The sequence below is a fragment of the Diadema antillarum genome, unplaced genomic scaffold (assembly GCF_040938485.1).
Source record: "Diadema antillarum isolate AM-2024a unplaced genomic scaffold, OU_Dant_1.0 seq00000164_RagTag, whole genome shotgun sequence".
Classification (NCBI taxonomy): domain Eukaryota; kingdom Metazoa; phylum Echinodermata; class Echinoidea; order Diadematoida; family Diadematidae; genus Diadema; species Diadema antillarum.
Window position 1 is genome coordinate 411,406 of NW_027271235.1, and position 22,346 is coordinate 433,751.

Genomic DNA, 22,346 nt, shown 5'->3' on the forward strand with positions numbered 1-22,346 from the left:
AATAGATGAGAGTAGTAAGAGAAGTAGAGTAGAATAACGTCAAAAATTAAAATGTTTTTTTTTAATGGTTTGTTTTGCCATTGTGTATCATTGCTATTACTGTATTATTATCGGCATTAAATGTTGCTGTCATGTTATCATCATCATCATCGTTTTGGTACTTTCATTACAAGGTAAGGCCTAGTACAACATTGCAGTTATCCGCGACAATAATTATGCTCATTCGAATCATTTTCACGAGTTGCACGTGAAACCCCTCGAATCTTGAGGCACGCCCACCAAATTAAGACACGCCCACTCTGGAAACGGAACTGGTCGCGTCCCGCCCATTTGACTCTGTGAACTGCAGCATTTACCTGGGGGGCGTTTCATCAACGAGTTCGTCGGAGTTTTCACCGACAAATTTGCTATCAGCCAATCAGACGCAAGGATTTCGTTAGCTTTTAACAGTTGTCAGTGTAAATCCTTGCGTCTGATTGGCTGATAGCAAATTTGTCGGTGAAAACCTCCGACGAACTCGTTGATGAAACGCCCCCCTGTACCTAACCCCGTCGCGGGGCGCTGTAACACCTTTACGGTACGTATTTGTCCGTATGGAGTCGCTGCTGCGGTTACCCTGTACGTACGAGCTACATCTTGCACAATTGCGCCCACCATCAAAGCAAGTAAACCACACGACTGCGCTTGGGCTTGGAAAGGTAGACCAGGGCAGAGCTTTGTTCTCATGTTCAACTCGCCTTTGGTAGATCCTTATACTACTTAGACTAATTCAGCGTTGGTAAGTGTTTCTTTGAAGCTAGAGATTCTTTATTGCAGTTTAAATGTCTCGTTGTACGACTCGTACTACGAGCAATTGGCAGTAGGCAGTGGTGTTTTTCTTAGTCCAATACATGCTAGTTGATGTTTGTGTTTTTCTTCTTCCTGTCGGTAGTGTGCTGCTTCCTTCAACAACGTTGAAGATTCTTGCAGAACTTGGTGACAGTGTGTGTCATAGGGGAAGGGTGCATTTGCCAATATTGAAGTTACAAAGTGCAAGTAAAAACTGTGTCGACATTTGCTCCTGCTGCTTTTCGTCAGCCGAAGACGAAAGGCATTGACTGAGGAGGCCATCACCATGATCACAACATTGCCCAACATTGACAATGTCTGGTTAGTGAGAGGGCATTAAAAAAAAGAAAAAAGAAGAAGAAGAAAAAAAAAACAACTAACCGTTCCATGAAAGAATGAGTTTTGGTGTTGTCAAGTCCGGAATTGAGGGATGAGATAGATAACATTGGGAGTTCATACCTCTGGATGGTCTGCTGGATTTGGTGATGAAAGCCTAGCCTCACAGTTGAACGGTACAAGCTGGGTGTGGATCTTAATTGTAGAACATCACTGTGCCATCACAAGACAGAGATGTTCTCATTGCTGTTTTGTAATATCAGAAATGGGGATCATATTTTGAGAAGTATGTGGATCCTCAGTCAGGGGTCGGAGAACCGGGAAGGGGGAGGGGGCGGGGCCATTGCACCTTGATGTTGCAAGTTCAATGAACGTTTGGCTCAGGTTCAGAATAGGCTTATCAACTGATGAGGAAGTTAGAATGCAAAAATACCTTAACAATAATGTTAACAATCTACATGTTCTTTATTTTGTGGTATGAAGTGGTAAAGTACGATGAGTGTGATCAATGTACATACAATAGTACATTACATGCCTGCCAGGGGAAATTCACATTCCGTGTCTTTCTCATGATATGCATGTGATGCATCACGCGTTACCCCGGGGTACCACGTTGTGTAGCGCCACCTCACGTCCACTTGAGGACAGCCGCGGAGAAATGCATGCACTGCCCTGTGTGTGCGTCTACAGTCGTTCCCATGCCACTGCATGTGATACTGTGCATGCATGGTACTGTATGCTGCGCTGGCAATATAGCGTGTGCTTCAGTGCTTCAGTGCAGTGCAGTGCAGTGCAGTGCCAGTGGCCAGCGCGTGCTAGCTCCAGCACAAAAATATATTTCCCACTTTTTGGCACCCTGGGTACAACCTTTAAAAAAAAAAAAATTCAACAAAATGGCTGATTTTTATTTGGTACCCCGGGATACCATTTATGTCATATATCAAGCACCAGTCTTGTAATTTCAGTCAGTTCATGAATTCAGTTGAGCTGGTATTTAGCATACAGTGTAGGCCCTACAGCATATGTATTTTGCAAGATTTTTATTTTCAGGAATTTTGTGAGTCAGCTGCTATTAAAATTTGTTAAAACGTTAACTCTTAATTATCCAGATATAAATGTGCACACATATATATTTCTCTATTCAACGCTGTACCCACGATTGCGAATTTAACCACTAGTGAAATTGCCCTCAAGTTCTGATTTAAGAAAAAAAAAATAGACGTGCGACATATATGGCGTAAAGTATTTGAACGCTTTAATACAGAAAGTTCCTATCAATATCTATGAATTGATACTCTAGGATGTATAATTCCAACAATGTGTATAATCATTCACACACCTTTTGTACCTTTTGTCTGTACAGATAGGACACACTACCTGCCTCCATCTTGTTGCCATGGCTGCTGACTCTGATCCCTGCACTGTAGAGGAGCTTGACGGGCTTTTGTGGCTGTCCGAAGACGAATCGCTCGGAGGCCTCCGGAATGACTGTGATGAAGTCTTCACCAATGTGTATGTGGGGGACGAGTGAGTACAAGCCAGATTAGGAAACCCTTCCCTCGGTCAGTGACCCCATCTCTCCCGCCGTGAGACAATTTTCGCAAACCGTGTCCCTCTCGGTAGCATATATTGGAGCGATGCGCAGCCGAGGATATGAATAATCATTTATGCTTTAGGATTAGGGTTAGAGTTTACTCAGTTTAGGATCAGGGTAAGGGTTAGGGTTAGGGTTAGAGTTGGGTAACGTTAATTTCTTCCGTAGGAAATAAACTGAATAAACGCTAACGTTAATCCTAGTGCATTATTTCGATATCCTCAGCTGAGCATCGCTCCAACATATGCTACCACCCGGCCTCTCCCGCTTGAGTTTAAATTCCTCCAGGAATCTGTTTCACAAAGAATTTAGAGATGATATTGAATTTTAAGATCACCTGAAAATTATTGTGTACCATGACATTGGTTTTCCTATTCAGTTTAATTTGATTTTTTTTTTTCAAAGTCCACTGCAAATTGTGATAAAAAATTGACAGAAAATTCCTTTGTCCCTTTATTTTGTATCAATGCCAGCATGAAAATGTCTTGAAAAACTTTTCATTTTCAAATGGAAGTTTGAATATCACTGAAGATGCACGCAGCATACCATGATTTTAAATTGAAGATCTTAAAATTCAAGATCTAAAAAAATGAGAAAATCATGTTTCCATCAGGCAAAACTTTCTGGATTTACAGTAGCATCATAGCACATATATTAAAGCCGGAGACCTTTCACGACCCGTACACAGGCCTCAAAACCCTGCGGCAAGTGACAGCATGCTTCTAGCCTGTGATGTGCACCAGGCACATATAATGTTGGTCGCTGGTTGTGCAATCTGAGTCTGTACTAGCATGTGTATATATACCCCAGATATAACTACATCATGGCCCAGCCAGCGGGCTAGACCTGCAGTGTATGTGTACAGTAGTTGCTACAAATAGTCTACTGCTGTTGCTCACATTCCCGTACTGGCTTGATTTTTAATATACAAATGATGCACAGGACAGAGCGGATTGGTGAGAGTTGGATGCACAAGTTTAACTTAGGAACTGTTTAAACCCACGAGCGCAACGAGTGGATTTTAGACTGTTCCAAAGTTAAACGACAGCATCCAATTCACACTGATCCACACAATAGGCCTGTGCATCATTTGTGTTAATAAATGGGTCCGTAATTTCATGAAATACAACCATTTTCCCCATCATGCGTCCGGTACACCTACAACACTGTACAAGACTTGAGCCATGCGTTCGGATTTTACCGGACCCATGGCTCAGTGTGGATCAGTAAGAATCAAATAAGTGCATGACAACTGACCAATCAGATTGCAGAGATTCTAAAGCCCATATTATTTTAGAACTAATTCTTGCACGATGTTGTGTTTGCTAATTTTTACATTCGGCATTGTTATTTTCACCATTCAAAATAAATTTGCAAAGTTTGAGAAAATAAAATCACCATGAAAATTTTAGCTTACTACATGTCTTTGCTGTGTCCATAGTCTCTGACAGTTTCAAACCATATCCTCCTACAGAAGTATTGCCAGGAACAAGGACAAACTGGGCAAGCTTGGTATCACCCACGTCTTGAACTGTGGGCAGGGGAATGCAGCCTTTCACGTCAACACAGATGAAAGTTATTATGAGGTTTGTGATTGGTCCAAAGTTATTATGAAGTTCAGGCCTCGAAATAGGATTTTGGAGGGGCAAGGCCATTTAGAAAAGGGCACTTTTTCCAAGAGGCCAGGGCACTTAGGTCAGTCAGAGGGGCACGAAGGCCACATTGGAAAGGGCATGTTGGGTGTTTATACGTGATGTGAATGCCCCTTAGAGCTGTATGCTATTGACCATGCTGCTACACTCCAGCAGCGCACGCACGCATAAGATCTCTCCGCAGCAGACGACATTAGGCAGTAGGCCATATGCAATACGATGTAGGTTCTGTAATACAGTACGTTCTCAACGCGTATGCCGCGCTCGCTTTGGAGCACTTCCGGCGCCGTTTTGCTTTGAGCATGCGGGCATGACTGCAGAGCGAGAGAGGTGGCAATGCTCGCAGCCGTCCGACAGGCCTGGCATTTTTTAGCATAGCTTGCGACCACTTGCTCCGGCCCACCGCTGCCTGGCTAGTAACTCTATTGCCACTGCGCTGCGGAGGCAGTAGGGACGGTAAAAGCCGGTCGGGCGTACATGTACGTAGACTTCTACACGTCGTCTCGTATCTTGGAAAGATACTTTGAGTTTGAATCAGATATATAGGGACGCGAGTGAACTGAAGGTATGATATTAAAGTGTAGACTTTGAGAAAGGGCATATTATACGTCATAAATAATAACTTTCATTCTAAAAGGGCACCATGGCCACAAGAAAAAGGGCACATTTTTTTTGGCCGTAACTTTGATCAAGGAAAAAAAGGCATTGCCGCCAACGAGAGGGGCACCGACGGCCATGGCCGTCGGTGGCCGTCGGTTAATTCGAGGCCTGGAAGTTTGTGATTGGTCCGAAGTTATTATGAGGTATGGGATTGGTCCAAAGTTATTATGAGGCATGTGATTGGCCCAAAGTTATTATGGGGTTTGTGATTGGTCCAAAGTTATTATGAGGCATGTGATTGGTCCAAAGTTATTATGGGGTTTGTGATTGGTCCGAAGTTATTATGAAGTTTGTGATTGGTCCAAAGTTATTATGAGGTTTGTGATTGGTCCAAAGTTAATAAGAGGCATATGTGACCGGCGACAACGGTTTCAGGCAAAAGTCGGGCATTTTGAAAATTCATTTTTTCACTGAATCACATTGCCCATTTCCTAAGCTTTGCATTGACATAAAACACTTGCATTCTTTGGCACCACAAGTGGGCATGGAAAGCGAAATAAAATGCACTTTTTAAGTTGTTAGCCTGACAAAATTGCGAGAAAATGGGCTTTGAAGATTCACCTCTTTCTCAAAGACAATGTCCGAGCGGCGATGCGAGGTGAGAATCACCCATCCGTACGATGGTGCCAATCGATGTTAAGCTCTGCCTCTAGCAATCACATCGCCTTCTGATTGGCTCACTGAGAGAGTCAAATTTCCCGGGCACCCTTCCTAGCAGCTCAGCGTATGGCGCCGAAAAACAATGCGGTTCGCTCTGGTTTGTTTTACCATTACGTCTTTCAAGATGGCGGATACGATATATGGTGTACATGTGTATGGTGCACGCATTACGCAATGGTATCCACACGCCATGACTATGTGCATGTAACAGGAGCGGGTGGCGAATCCACACATTTACAAATCGCGTTTTCATTGTTGTTGATTTGACTTTATCATTGCCGACCCTTTTGAAGGCAGAAAAATGACAGTGCTGGCAAAGGTCACGCTTCCTGTTTGTTTTGCTTTTACAAGCCGTACATATGTTGCCTTGTTTGGTGGTGTTAATTATATTAAAACAAACAAACAAACACGACTCGTTAGTTTCGTGCGATCTTGATGTGTAGTATTTGAATATAACTGGTTTCATGTGACCTCTCCTTTCCTCTCATCTACCTTCCCTTGAGTCAGTCTGCTGTCATAATTTTTACTACATGTACAAGTAGACTATTGTTTTTTCTTTTCTTTTCACACGATTATGTCGTGCTACGTACATGATATTTGTTTCACTTCCGTGGTCGAACATTGCGGTAGAATAGTTTGGATAGAAAGCCAAACGAAGAGCACGCACTACGGCGTATAAACCACTATAGCAAGAACAATGGAGCATGTAATCACATATGCACGCGTGGACAAAGCATTCCCCAAACGCTGCAACTGGTGTCTCCGAAAGCCAAATTATGTAAATGTGCGCGACGCACCAGCCAATCGCATGCGAGACCTTGCGCCGTAGCAACGCTGGGGATATTGGCGCGGCGTTCGAAAGAAGCTCGAAACTGACGAGTGCGATCCAACATAGGGTGCTTAAAATTCCATTTTCGATAGGAAAAACGTAGTCTTATGCTACGAAATTTAGTGTAGATGTAGAAAACATATCAAAGATTCGATTTCTGGAAAAAACCCAAATCGACAAAAATAATGATAAAGATCTTTGTACCCCGCCTAGGAGGAAATTTGCTATTGCGACTTTTGCCTGAAACCGTTGTCGCTGGTCACATATGATTGGTCGAAAGTTATTATGACGTTTGTGATTGGTCCAAAGTTTATACTGAGGGGACATGAGCCAAAGAGTTGCAATGCATGTGATTGGACTGTAGATTCACAATGATTGCTCACCAAACTTATCATGCAGTTATTATGATAGTGGTGTGCAGTTTTAATACAGATTATGAACAAGAACTGAAAATGTATGGATGATAGCCACATTTATTTTGAAGCATTTTATTGGTTTTAGGTTCATGTGCACACCATAATAGCTGGTCTGTGATTGGTCATACAGATGTGGATGCTGACCTAAGCAATGACAAAGCATGTGAATAATCCAAATGTTCATACCGGGTAACTCAATGAATAATGACTGATGTTCTAAATGTGACCGCGCACCTCAAAACGAACATAAAGTCGCACACACTGATTTTGCGTGAGGACTGAAAATGAGTGAAATGGGTCAACCTAGCCGAACTCGACTTTTCCATATTTTCTGAAAGAGCGGGTCTTCTTTTTACATTATGCTAAAATTTGGTATCAAAAGACGGGCAGGAAAGTGTGTTTTTTTAGCAATTTATCTCGAACATTTTTGGTAGAATAGTGTGATTGTGTGTGTCTTTAGAATCCCTTTTTCACTTCTGAAAACCTTGTCCACACTCTTCACTTTCAACTCTAGTAACTTTTGAAAGGATAGCGCTTCCTGTTTTTTGTCCCATTCATCGCACAGCCAGCACGGTTTGGTATGGATTAAGCGCTTGAATAGACACTGTACTTCAGAGCCTCTTTTCTCAGTTCACACTTTTCCTGAGTTTGTGCTTTCTTTCCAATATTTAGATAGGTGAGGAGAGTCCATTTGATTTGAGTTATACATCATTTTAAAGCTTAAAGTCTGCTCTTTCAGAATATGGTCTTAACTAAAAATTCATGTTTGGCGACTTTTTGTTTGTTTTGAGGTGCACGGTCACAAATAATGTGAATATGTACCAATTGTAAAGCATGATGGTGATCCAGGGATTGAGTTGACAGGCAAGACGTTTTTCTGCATGTACATCTGTAGTACTGTTCAAGGTGATTTGAAATATCTGAAATTGATTTAAAGTAGATGAATTGTGGACAATGGTTACCACACTGTGTAAATATCTTGTGACTCTTCTGTATTGTTGTTTAACCCATTGAAGACGGATTGATTTTGCTACAACACGCATTTCCCGTAGACACCTGCCCGAGTATACAGTAGTCGGGTCTCGTTCTCAACGGGTTAATATTGAAAAGGACTAAAAGCATCATTAACCGTTGAAGATGATCTGATATTGCTATAAAAGGCATTATCTGTAGAGATGCCGCCTGCTTGAGTATACTTGGGACTTCGTAGTCTTCAAACGGTTCGACATATTATTTGACCTTAGCTTTCGAACCTGCCAAACTCTTTAAGTATTCACTAATTCATCCAAACTTGTTCTAGTAGTCTATAGCAAGGCCACTGAAGCCACAATGTTCCTCTGTTCAACAGTAATACCATGATGGAACCTTAGAGAGTATTCGGGAATAGGTAATCCAATGCTGCACACTGGCACTGGTTCGAGGGTCTCTGACCAGTAAAAATTAGTGTCGAACCAGTTACGTTTTCAGAAATGGACCAGTAAAAATGGAAAACTGGGTACCTACCTACTCGTCCAACAGACAGATCGGATCAGTAGAAAAAATGGGTTAGTGTGCAGCCCTGGGTAATCTTTATTCAATGACAACATTTTCCTGATGTCAGTATCTACTGTATACGGCAAATATTTTTTTATTTTGCGTGTCAGGTGCTTTTCGACAATTTAAAGACACATGAAAATATTGACTCAGATCTTGATGTGAATGGGACATGCAGGCGTACATTTCTCCAAACTGAGTGCTGTACTCCACAATCGCAAATTTAACCACTCGCGAAATTGTTGGGAAGTCCCAATTCTGGAAAAATTGGGCTTGATAAATGTATGGCACGTACAGTATTTGTGAAGAAAGTATTCCAGTGGATGTTCCAATCAGTGAACAAAGCAGAGTTTATGTGTTGTGTGAAAGGTAGGTGGTGATTTAAATAAGGAAGAGAGATTTGTTTTAACACCACATGTATGTAGTCCTTGAAAAGACTGCTATTGAAAATATTCACCGCACGAAGACCTAGGAAGAGGAAATGAAGAGGGGAAGTGACTAGGGAGTGTGTAAGTAAGGATTTAAAGGCATAATTTACCATTATTTTGCAGAAAAAACAAAAACCCAGCGTAAGTGCTTTAAAATTTACTTTATAAAATGTGAGTTAGGGATGAAACAACCACTGTAAAAATTTGAATCCGTATAATCGATTTTATAAGTAATTGTTAAATATGTAAAATGCGAACAATTTAGTTATAATAAATACTTTCCAGACTAAACCATTTACAGTTATGGTTTAATGAGAAAAATACTGATGTATCTTTATATTTTTTTTAGGCTTTATTGCAAAAATTTTATATGGTAGGATGTTTTGAGATACAACAGACCTACACCTATGTATCAAATGTGATATTTTGAACATATTTTTAAAATCACTGCAGGCAGCCATATGAGGAATATGTACCGGTACACAGTTATACTGCAAACCTGTTCCTCAAAGTGCATCATACAAGGACCATGATGGGTTCACAGCTGTGGTCTTCTCAGCAGACGAGAACTCAAATCCTGAATTACATTTCACACCAGAAATCATTACAAATGTTTTTTCTTTTCTGTTTTTTTTCTTTTTTTCTTTAAAAAAAAAAATCAGTATGTTGGTTTCGTTTGTTCATTTCAGGATGTGAAGATCAAATTTTGTGGCCTGAAGGTCGCAGACATCGAAGGTGCCAACCTCAAGGAACATTTTGGCACCGCTGTGAGATTCATCGATGAAGCACTTGATGAAGAGAACGGTAAGAATATCTATCCCTTTTGCTACCTTAGAGATAGATGTCCATCCTCTCCTTGTTGGGGAAAAAATGCATTCTGTGAAACCTTGTCATAACAGTCAAAGTTGGATATAGCGAGGTGCCTGATATAACAAGATAATGTTGTAGGTCCCTTTAGCCCTGAAGTAAAGAAAGACCCAGAATATCAGCGATCTCATAATAACAAGGCACTGTATTGCTGTACCTCACTTTAACCTTTACTGGGGGAGGCACACAAATACAGGGGAACCTTATTGTAATGAGGATCTAAAAAAAGCCATATGACAACTACTTTGTAATGATCTGGTTTCTCAGTTTGTCAGGATACAAAACAAAGAAATGTAAAAGATTAGTCCTGTGAAATCATTCTAAAATGTAATGGAAGGTTTATTGTATCTGACTTCTTGATAATAAAGTTTACTCTGTTTTACTCTGCTATAATGAGTTTTACATCAATCTGTGAAGAAACAACAACTTCTTGATGTTATGAGTGATTAAGCAGAAGGTTACATCTGGAAATACTTTTGCCGAGCCATCAAATAAAGAATGTGAGATTACTTTTCAGTGGCATATCTACTGATCGGATACCCTTTTGCAGAAACGGAGACAATGAAACAAGATCTGCAGTTGCAATCTTATACATTTCATTTGTACAGAGGGCACATAGTGAAGGAAACTAACACTTTAATCTTCACCCCTCTGCCTAATAATTCTTGCTTTCAGGAAATTGTTGTAAAAGCAGAAAAAGCTCTTAGTATCAAACAAACAACATCTGTATTAGAAATGGGATTGCCAAATAAAAAAGCTGACCGGAAACTCCTAAACTGGGAGACACAAATCAGAATGATTCTGTACAGTAGAATATGTTGAGATGTTAATTTTTTTTTTCACATGTTGACCCTTTTGTAACTTGAAGAAATAAAAAAAGAATATAAAAAATCATACATACATATATGTTTTATATATATATATATATATATACATTGTATATATGTACACACACACAGTTGACCTATCCAGGAATCAGTGATTTTTTTTTTTGATTGTTTGATTTATACTTTGATCATTTGGTCATCAGGAAAAATCTTGGTCCACTGCGTTGCTGGCTACAGCCGTTCTGCTACCGTGGCGATGGCTTACCTCATGATGAGGCGGGGAATGCGGGCACGTGATGCGGTCCGCGCGGTGCGAAAGAAACGGGACGTGGGACCAAACGTTGGATTTCTACTGCAGCTGTGCCAACTGGACGAAGAGCTGCGCCAGAAATAAGACTCGCCTCCTCGTCTGCACCTCGGAAATATTTATAATTTAGAGTGCTCTTATTGGCTGGATTTGTGCAACTGACGGCTTTCAGTTTGTGTGAATGATGTCATCTGCTGACCATGGGCATCTCCATGGAATAGGCAGATGCAATGATTTTATGTAGATACTGTAAACATGATGGCCACGATCGCCATCTTTAAACATTTTATGTGCACTTTGCAGAGTAGAATTGTCACAAATGAGATTTCAGGGTCATTAACCTCAGCAGATGGGGTGCACAAAAAAAAAAAAAATCTCGATGGCAATTGCATGATCTGCCGTGGACCACATCATTCATGCAAAATTGAAAGCTCACCGATGAATAGATAAAAACAACAACAACAAAACAATCTATGCAAGGCCCAAAGGAGGCCCCAGTGTGCTGTAGGTTTTATAATGCACAAAATACATGTCTTATGAAATTTTGGGAGTATAGGTCTGGATACCTCAACTACTTGTGTGTGTGAAGAATATTGCAAGTGAGAATCTGTACAAAGACTAGGAGAAACTTACTTATTGTAAAAGTGGAAATTTCTTGTGATGTTGAAATTTTCGTGCATTTTGCTAAACCAGAAAGTAGCACAATAAGTTAGAGCACACGAATATTTCTGCTTGTCATATTTTTCAGTAGTTGATGTCTTAATTCCGCGGAATTAAAAGCATGCAAATCTCTTCTTACCCAGCCGAGCGGGAAAAATTAGTTGCGTGAAAATATCCACTTTTACAGTATTTTCTTACCCAGCCGAGCGTGAAAAATTCGTCACACGAAAATATTTACTTTTACAGTGTTTATATATGATGGAATATTCCTCATGAGATTAAGTTTTAAAATATTCACATTAGATTTGGAAGAGCAGTTTGAACTTTTGATTATTGTCCTTGAAGAACAAGTCCACCTTCATATTTATGTCAAGTTAGAGAATGCAGCAATTTAATTTGATAGAACACATCAGTGAAAGTTTTAAGGAAAATCGGAACAAAACTTTTGGAAAGTTATGATTTTTAAGTTTTGGCAAAGTCACTGCTGGATAAGAAGACTACTAAAGCTTGTGATGTCACATGTATATAACGATAATTGTATAAAAGATATAAAGATAATTCAACATATTGTCATTTTTCTTGCATGATAAAAGAGCACTTGAATTGCCTCTTTTAAACAGCAAGGGAAATAATATTACCCTTTAACATACAGTGTATGTCAGTGACAATTCAAAAGTGTGTGTACTTTAAAAAAAAAGAAGTGATAGTTTGTGAAGTTCTTTTTATATTTTCCTTATATACAGTTGTAATTCTATGCATGTGATATCATAAATTGTACAAGTAGTAGCCTTCTCATCCAGCAACGACTTCACAGAAACTTAAAAATTCATCATTTTTGATTGGATTGTCAGATTTTCTTCAAACTTTCACTGGTGTGTTCAACTAATATTGGTGCATTCCCTCAATCCACATGTTTATGAAGGTGACCTTCTCCTTTAAGGTAGTAGTGTTGTTCAAGTAACTTGACACAGGAGGGAGTGGTGTATAGGGCTTTCATGTGTCTCAAGCAATATTTTATACTTTCACTTTCAATGATTCATGTTATTGCTTCCAAATGTGTCAATCATCTTTCAGTGAATGCAAATACTTTGTGTGACCACACAATCTCCCGCAGAGAAGTCATTTGTTGATTTTTTTGTGCACAACCGTGTGCAAAACTTGATGTTTCGTTTGTTTATTCATTCCAATAGAAAATCCCTGGTTACAAAAACACCCAAAATAATAATCAATCAAAATTAAGTATATGACATAATGCAGACAAGCAAAGTTATAGTTTTACATATTTACCAAATCAAACAGTTCATGAAAATGAAAAAGAGAACAAGAGAAAAGCCTTCAGGCCTTGTACGAAATAAGTTCCCTCAGGTATGTATGAGTACTGGAATAATGGAGGCACACTGAGTGTTTACAGTTTTGAGACAAGAACAGAACATAAACAACAAAAACACATACAGTTGAACCTCTCTTATCCGGCCTCCCTTTATCCGGATCTCTCTACTATACGGACGCAATCTCGCCGTGATTTTTAAAAAAATAATTACGGGAGGAAAGGGGGATTCCCAACTCAATCTAACAATGGCGACCTACAGTCGACTTTGCCGAGCCGTGATGATCGAATTTTGAAGTGTAGTTTCGTCGACTCGTACTGTTTATTTTCAAGATCTACTTGATACATTTCTTAATAATTATTTAGGTAAATCATCCCAAGAATTTATAAAAGAAAATGATTTCATTCTTGCAAACACGAACCTCTATTTTGTAACAATGAAAAGGTTGCAGTATACACATTACTACATGTGGTACTACAATGGGCTACATCAGTACATGTGTATGTATAGATGTACATGTATAAAGCATTGAGTCTCCCGTATCCGGCCAAATCCCTTATCCGGATGAGCCCCGGTCCCGACTTGTCCGGATACGAGAGGTTCAATTGTAGATGTAACAATCACATATGAAAGTTGTTCACGCAGTAACACAAAAGAGTTACAGACCCTTATGTACAGTGGCCACCTACAGACTGTGTTTTGTCCCAGTAGGTGATATTTGCTTTGCACAGCAGCTACTGGCTGTTGGGTCACCCTTGGTGGTATGCTAATTAGTTTACTAGTCTCTCTGCCAGTCTTTCTAATGTAATATTTTATTAAATCCAGTTTAAACTTAAATATTGTTTAAACCACTGTGAAGGAAGCTTGGTATGTGAGAGTACATGTATAGCTGTATAATTATTCCCAGTATCTGTTGATCTTTGCACACAGATTTTGCTAAATGCTACTTGATTTACTGAAGAATTCCCCTCCAGGTAACCAGAAACTGCATTTCTCTTGATTAGTGGTGCATATTCTAAATACTTCCACCAAGGGAGGAAGTTATGTTTTCATTAGTTTGTTGGTTTGTTTGTCCGTGTGCAAAATAACTCAAAAAGTTGTGCGCGGATTTGGATGAAACTTGCATTTAAGGTTGAATATGACACAAGGAACATATAATCAAATTTTGGAAGTGATCTGGAAATATTTAGGGATTTTATGAAGGATTTTCAATATTTTGGCAGGTAGGGCCAATGAACTTGGGAGTCCAAGCTGCGCATTTTTGAGGTTTTCATATGCGCACTAAAGTGCGTGCTCTAGTTTCTGCTAGGGCGAGGCGCGCTGCGCAGCTGAGAGTTTATGACGTAACAAAGGTTTCCATATTGAGAAATCGGGTGATTTCTCCGTATGCATATGCATGGGTGGAAATCACTGATCTCTATGGAAGATTAAGATCATCGGTGAAAAGTAGCTGCTTGGCGGAGGTCTGCGCTCTCAGATTGCTTTTCTGGTGTGATTTGTGTTATTTATTAGTTCTAAAAGCCTTTGGTCTATTTGTTGCTTGCCTCCGAAAATCAAATTTTTGTCTGTAGTCACCACAGAAAATTTTAACTTAAACTTCAATGCATTTGCAGAATTGGTAGTATTATGGAACCTTGTTATGAAGAGATCAGCTATCAATACAAGACCCTTTTTTATCAAAATTTTGTGGATCCCAACTGGTTTTTATTGTCGAGCCCACCGGAGGTGAGGGGAGACTAAGGGATCGCCTGCGGTGTCTGTCCGTCCGTTGTCTGTCTGTAACGCTACAAAAACTTAATAACTCTTTACTCTGGGCTTCAATTGCAATCAAACTTCGAGGGAAGAGGGGTCATACAAAGTTTCACATTTTAATATATATGAAGGTCACCTCAAGGTCAAAGCTCACAGGCAGGGGTCAATGAACTTTAGGGCCCAATGTTAAGTTTTTATGGCGCGTTTCTATTATGGGTCATAACTTCTGAGCCATAACTCCATTTGTGACCAAACTTTAATGGTAGGTGTCCCTTGGGGAGTGGATGGTCACCACAAGGGCAAGACACATTTTGGCACTTGCCTTGTTTTCTTCCTTGGTTTTGTACCCTGATATCATGATAAAAATATTTTGAAAAGGTAATTGTGGTTTTTAGGTCCTGGTTATGAGGTTCCCTATATACAAGAGTCTTTTTGTTAATTGGACTTGAGTTGAGACTAGCAGTTTTGTTTCACAGATCTGTAGGACTGTTGTAGGCACATGTTGTACATGTAGCAAATTCATATGTGCTACAAAGCAGTGAGAAGTACAGTCAACCTTGCTTATGTTGATCTCGCGGAAGTCAAATAATCATCAAAGTTGAAGGTCTTTTCAAGTGCTCTTCTCTTCATATTCTATTGATTTTAATCCCTCGTAAGTCAAATTTTCTCTAAGTCAAAGCTATTTCTTCAGTCCAAATAGATTCGACTTAAGGTTGACTGTACCATCTCAAGAAACTGTAAAAGAAGGAATCCTCAGAACAAAATTTGCTATTGAGAGTTAAAAACTTTAAAAGGATCTTATACTGTATGTGGATGGCTACTCTATCACCAGATAATTGCTAGATCATGTAGATAAAAGTGAATGAAAGTTACAATTTTTTAACTCAATCCACATTTCAGTACCATTCCTTTATACTAATTTTGTACACTGTATCCGTATGCCATATTTATCTACTACTGAAGTTCTGCACTTTATTTTTTTTTCAAGATTGCTTACTAAATCATGTCAATGTAATGATCCTGTTCTGCATGCTGCTGTAGTTGAATGTTGTAATGCCATTGTGTGTATTTTACTACAGATGACATAATGAAAAAATAAATAAACTGAATCTATAGATACATATTATATGAATGTGTGGATGACATTCATCTATCTTTGTACCATTTTACTTTTCAATAACTCATTTGTTGTGCTGGTGCAAATGTGTATATACAGTGTAAGTATCTCTCTCTCTCTCTCTCTCTCTCTCTCTCTCTCTCTCTATATATATATATGCATATTATAATAATATATGCATAATTGATTGATGGGGGAATGTGTTATGTTCATTGGTTTTCATAATGAGTTATGATGTGATAAAAGAACACTTCTGGATATAAATCCAGTCCAGGATATTCTATACAAGTCAGAGTGAATGAAACCCCCCCCCCCCCCCAAAAAAAAAAAAAAAGTATTAATAATAATTATATATATATACATATATATATATATATATATATATATATATATATATATATATATATATATATATATACACACACACACACAATCAATGACAATAATGAAAATGTGTGTATTTATATTTTAATATGACTATTGCACAGTTTGCATGCAAACATACATGTAATACATGTAGTAATTATTTTGTAAAATGACATTTCACTTTATACCACTATAGATTCTATTTACAGTCACATCATGTTGCTTCTATCTGAATATTATACGATGTGCAAAGATTATAGTGCAGCTGAATTCAGAAACAAATCAACAAAAGATAAAGAAAAAAATACATACTGCCTACAGTCTTGCCTGTTGCCCTTAGACCCACCCCTATTGTATGAAATGAAGCAATGGCTGAATAAAAACTTTTTGGCCAATGTTCAGAGCCCATAACATCACCTCTAGCAGTTTAGCCAAATGAGTATTATTTTGTATTTCCTACTGTTCCCATCAAATACTAATGATACTGAACATTCCCAAATCCGGGTACTGCCAGAAAATGACATTTTTAGCCAAAGCTCAGTCAGACCTGACCTTTGGAATGGAGGAACTCTGCCAAAATCTCTTCCTTATGTTTCATACACCTCATCTTGCATGACTTGTGAGAATTAACAGCAGATGCAGTCAAACTCGCCGAAGTCGAATGTATTTGGACTGAAGAAATAGCTTCGACTTACAGATAATTCAACTTACAAGGGATTAAAATCAAGACAATATAATACAATATAATATAGATTAGAGAACTTGAAAAGTTTTTTGACTTTAAGAACAGCTTTATGAAACACCCCCACGTAATAAACATAAAATGATTCAAAAACAGCCTACAATAACTGCCACTGGTTTTCAAATCATCGCTTGAGAATGATAAGGGCGTTAAGTTGTCACTAAACCCATAGTGTTCAAGACAACTTAACGCCCTTCTCATTCTCAACAGACAAAATTACTTTGTAAGGCAAATATATATTCTGTTGAAGTAAAAGATAAGCAGTGGATAAAAATAATGGAACATAAAAATCAATGTGACCATGAGTCTCAAAACCACAAAGTGTTGCCTAAGTTGATTTAATGTTTTTAAAGCCTATAGATACTTTTTAAACTCTACTGATTTCCAAATATTAACGGGCAATTCCGCGGTTAGTAACGTTACATTTAAACAAATTTAGATATCTATATTTACTACAAAATCTCCATTTATTCATTTCAAGTCAAAATCATGTTAATAACATGTTCATCCTTCCCATATTTATGATATAGAAAAGAATGAATAGGGTGAAGAACTTGAAAAGACCTTTGACGTGGGATATTATTCCTCTTAATATGCGAGGTCGACTAGGTTGACTGTTGGAGTGAAGACATAGCTTTGACTTAGAGAAAATTCAACTTATGAGGGATTAAGGTCAATATTAACAAAGAGGAGAGAACTCGAAAAGATCTTCAACTTATGTGATTATTTGACTTATAAATGCAAGATCGACTTAAGCAAGGTTGACTGTTTGTTTGTTTTTGTTTTTTTGATAGACAAAGAGATAGGCGAACAATCTGAAAACATGTCCCCTATATCCTTCAGGATTCAGGAACTTCAAGGGATGATATAGTATTGGTTAAGAAGAAGATACAGTCTAATGCTTTATTGCAAGATACATAGAAACCACTATGAAGTGTTACAGAGCATACAATTCTAAGAATTGAAAGTTTCTTGAAAATTGGTTTCAAACTTACTGAAATCTCCAAAAACAAGGATGTAAAACAAAGCAATTGTAATAAAAGTTGTGGCCTGTCACATTTCACCTACTTGTTCATCTTTCCTTCTTTCTTTTTGTCAACACTCCTAACTGGATTCCATTTTTAGATGTACAAGCCATTTCTTTCCCATAACTCAAGAGTAACATTTCAATGAAAGCCAATAACAAGCATTTTTACTGCATTCAAGTAGATGTTCTAATTCTGTACTACTATCTGTTAAACACCCTAATTATGACAACAGTGTAAATAGTAATGTAAATAATAATAATGATGATAATGATAATAATAATAAACATCATCATCATCATCATCATGATATCAATCATGCCATGATAATAACAATAATGATGATGATAATAATAAATACAAATGTATCATACTGGTAAGAGATAATAATCCACTACTAAGTACATTGTTCATAATAGCAGGCATTATTATTTTCCACGTGGTGGGTGTTTCATGAAGCTGTTCATAAAGTTACGAACGACTTAAGAATGACTGGTGATTAGTTTTGATGTGCTATATTTATCAGAATTTCAATAATTCAGCACAAGAACTGATCACCAATCATTCTAAAGTCATTTGCAACTTTAACCGTAATCAGGCTGGGCTTTTTTGGCTGTGCTATATATCTGGGGGGGGGGGGGGGGGGGGGGGGATTCCGCCCCCCCTTCAGATCTCGCCTATGGAACGCGCGATTGCGCCGAAAATCGGCACACGCGACGCCCGCGACGTATTCTATCAAAATGTATGGTTACTTTCTCCAAAAAATTGTTCTTATATTTTATATTAATTAATTATTGTAATTTATGCATAAAATCAGTTTTGGGCTCTAAATCACTTATTAACGCTCCAATTAAGCTAATTTCTTTTTAAAAATGTTTCTTGTATCATTCTTCTGAGATATAGGATAAAAAAAATCTGTATCGAAATTAAATTCTTATGTATTTTATTGTTTTTTGAATTTCTTATGTATTTCTTTGTTTTTTGACCTTTTGTTTTTGTTTGTTTTTTGGCCAAAATTTGTCACAGACATTTTTCGAAGCATTATTATGCTAAAATATATTAATTTTGGCCATTCTAAGTGAAGATATGAATTTCTATGTGAATTAATTGAAAGAACACAATTTGCATTGGATTTGTACACAAAATCACGTTTTGGAGCAATTTTGGGGTTGACAAATTTTTTTCGAACGGGCGTCGCGTCAAAACGGTATGCGCGGGCGCAACAATTTGGGTCTCAAAAGTTGTGCGATACTTGAAAGAAAAAAGTCATGAAACATCGCGGCGGGAGCTTATCGCGTTGCGAAGATATTGCGCGAAACGTCGAGGGGGGGGCGGCAGATTCCCCCCCCCCCCCCCAGCCTGATTAGGGTTAAGAACAGCTTTATGAAACACCCCAGGTAATAAACATAAAATAAATCATAAACAGCCTACAATAACTGCCACTGGTTTTCAAATTACTTTGTAAGGCAAATATCATACATCCTGTTGATGTAAGGGATAGGCAGTGGATATAATGGAACATAAAAATCAACGTGACCATGAATCTCAAAACCACAAAGTGTTGCCTAAGTTGATGTAATGCATTTAAAGCCTATAGATATTTTTGAAACTCTGCTGATTTTCAAATAGTAATCTTCTTCTCTTGTTTTGTTTTGTTTTGTTTTGGGGTGGGGTATGGCTGTTCCATGACTGATCAACCTTTATTTTTGTGTCAAGTTCAGGGCTGCCAACTCCCAAGCAAATGGCGTGATACTAAAGCAATTATACCAAATTGTAACTGTCTCACTGTGATGAAAGAATATTCATGCTAAACCACAAAACAATAAAAAACAAACAAACAAACAAATGTCTCCCCCCCCCCCCACAATCCACGATAATCTTAACATTCAATAATATTCCCAGGCCCCAACTTTCCAGATTTTTGCACAGGCCCACTCTCTCTATACCTATTTTGACATATTCACTGAAGTATGCACCACAGTGCACCATTTAAAATGTAAAATTGTCAAAGCTCCCTCCATCGGAAAAAGGGGGAGGGGAGAGGGGAGACATTCCCCCTTCCAAACCATCCCCAACCCCACCACCTTAGCTTCATTCTCTTGGGTTCGGTCGCTCCCTCCCTCACAGTGTCCCGCTTCAGTCTCTCACTCGAGGCTGGCAGCCCCGCAAATTTGGAAAGTTTGGTAGCACTTTAAAAGTTTTTTGTCTGTTCTTACAATCATATCATGAGATCTTACATAGACTGTTGTCAATGAGTAAACCTAGAGTTGTACATTTCCCCATTTGTTCCAAAAAGTGATGACTGAATGTAATAGGACTGCCACTTCGTGAATGTGACCACAAACTAACAAACTCACATGGCGATATCTTTTTGGTTTTGTGATGCAAGGTCATAAATTCAGTCAACATCAACACAATGGTCTTAAATCAACTGATTTTCGTACATACAAGAATAAAACTCTCCTTGTTAAGTAATAAAAGTAAAATATATCAATATATATCAATATATAATATGTACACAGCACCGTTGGAATGACTTACTACAATATGAATGCTACACTAGACACCCAATAAATATTGTGGTATCAACTTCTTGAATACCATATTTCTTTAAGCTTGCAAAAACAGGCAACAAAATTACAAATCTCACATAGCTGACAAAATATTAACATGACACTGCTTTACACATATCATTTTCGCACATTAAATATCTACACGGAGAACAGCAGAGAACATTGAGTGGGCTGGCTAACACTTAGGGTGGTCTTTATGTAATTATTTGAATTATTCACTTATTTATGGGTTAACCCCTCGGAGACTAGTCTTGTGTATACGTGGTCGGGTATCTTTAGAAAATGTGTGTTAAAGCAAAATCTGCCTGTTCTCAACAGGTTAGCAGATGCAAATGAAAATGTTTGGCAAACTGTGGCTAGGAGCCTAGGTACGTAAACTGTTCATGAATGTGGTAAAAGACTTCAGCGTCAATAGAAGGCTGGTTCTTGGGATTGGATAATGCATTGAACTTCACAAGCGGTACTTCCTATCATATCTTTTAACACATGTTTCAGCATCAAGAATTCGGTGAGAATATTGAACAATAGAAAATGTGGCAACTAATTCTGAATCAATTATTATCATTACGTCATTGTCATTGTTACTTTGGAAAACTTTTGACTTCCGATCGACCACTATGGTTGGTCTTTTTTCATGATGGACTCGGAATATGCATGTCTCTCTTCAAAATAACAATTTTCAAAACTGAATAGACATAACAAATGTATCAAATTTCACTTCAAAATAAAGTTGACTTGTTCTTGATATGCAGAATCTTGCCTGACAAAGAACTGAATTACTCTCCTGTTTTATAAATAAGGTCAACTGAAACAAACACCAAAACAAACAAACAACTGATACAAACACCAAAACAAACACCAAAACAAACAAACAAACACATACACACACACACAAACTGAAACACACAAACATGCATGGCAAGACTGTGTTACCATAGCAACCAGTTGTAGTACTTTCTGACATTACATTGATGATTCAAAACACACACACACACACACACACACACACACACACACACACACATACGTATACACAGAAACATACAGGCATATTATGATATACAAGAATATACATACCATGCAGTTGCTATGCAAATGCATTGAATATGAAGGCAAACACTTTGAATGAAAGGGGAAATGTAATCGACAGGTCTGGCTGACTGCTTTTAAGACCTAACTCGAAAAATTGAGGCATAAATTCAGAAATCCGAAACCGATAAGTCTCGCATGTAAAATGTGCATACAGGACTTCAGTGATGACTGAGCACGGGAGTACAGTGCTGCGCATTATTGGATAAAAAAGCTACAGGTAACGATTTAATCGATAATGATACAGACCTTGATGTAAATCCGACCAAGGGGTACAAAAATCTCCTTTGATTTATACACAATCATGATTTTATCAAATGGCCTAATTACAAGCAACACCATAGCCCTAGTTCATTAAAAAGAAAAAAGAAAAATGTTGCAGCAATGATTGCAAATCGCGTTAAAATGGCAAGTGTTGTGGTAATGACCAACATCCTGCTTCCTGATGGGCTGTTGCTAGGAGAAAGTGCAATTCTAGAGATTGGGTTAGGCATAGGATTAGGTTCAGGATTAGGATTAGGATTAGGGCCAGGGGAACGGGCCGGGGTAATTGCCCAGGGGGTAATTGCCCTAGACCCATTGCTATCAAACAAACAACCAAGCGAAGAAGGAAACATTTTTATTATGATTGATAATTTTTGATGGGATTGCAGTCATTATTTTGCCGTAATGAGCACAATATTTTCTGGATCCTATTGCGTAAAAGATGTAAGGGTAGCACCTCTTGCTAGAATTGCACTTTCTCCTAGCAACAGCC

The 22,346-nt window shown here is 38.3% G+C and overlaps 1 protein-coding gene across 1 annotated transcript; it reads left to right on the forward strand.

Annotated features, from left to right (window-relative positions):
- The first annotated feature begins 2,540 nt into the window (after positions 1-2,540).
- LOC139728100 (dual specificity protein phosphatase 3-like) lies at positions 2,541-12,039 on the forward strand. Its single transcript, XM_071639062.1, has 4 exons — positions 2,541-2,691; positions 4,233-4,344; positions 9,626-9,740; positions 10,834-12,039. Exons 1-4 carry the CDS (start codon positions 2,561-2,563, stop codon positions 11,022-11,024), a joined length of 549 nt encoding a protein of 182 aa, XP_071495163.1. The 5' UTR covers positions 2,541-2,560; the 3' UTR covers positions 11,025-12,039.
- Positions 12,040-22,346: the final 10,307 nt, after the last annotated feature.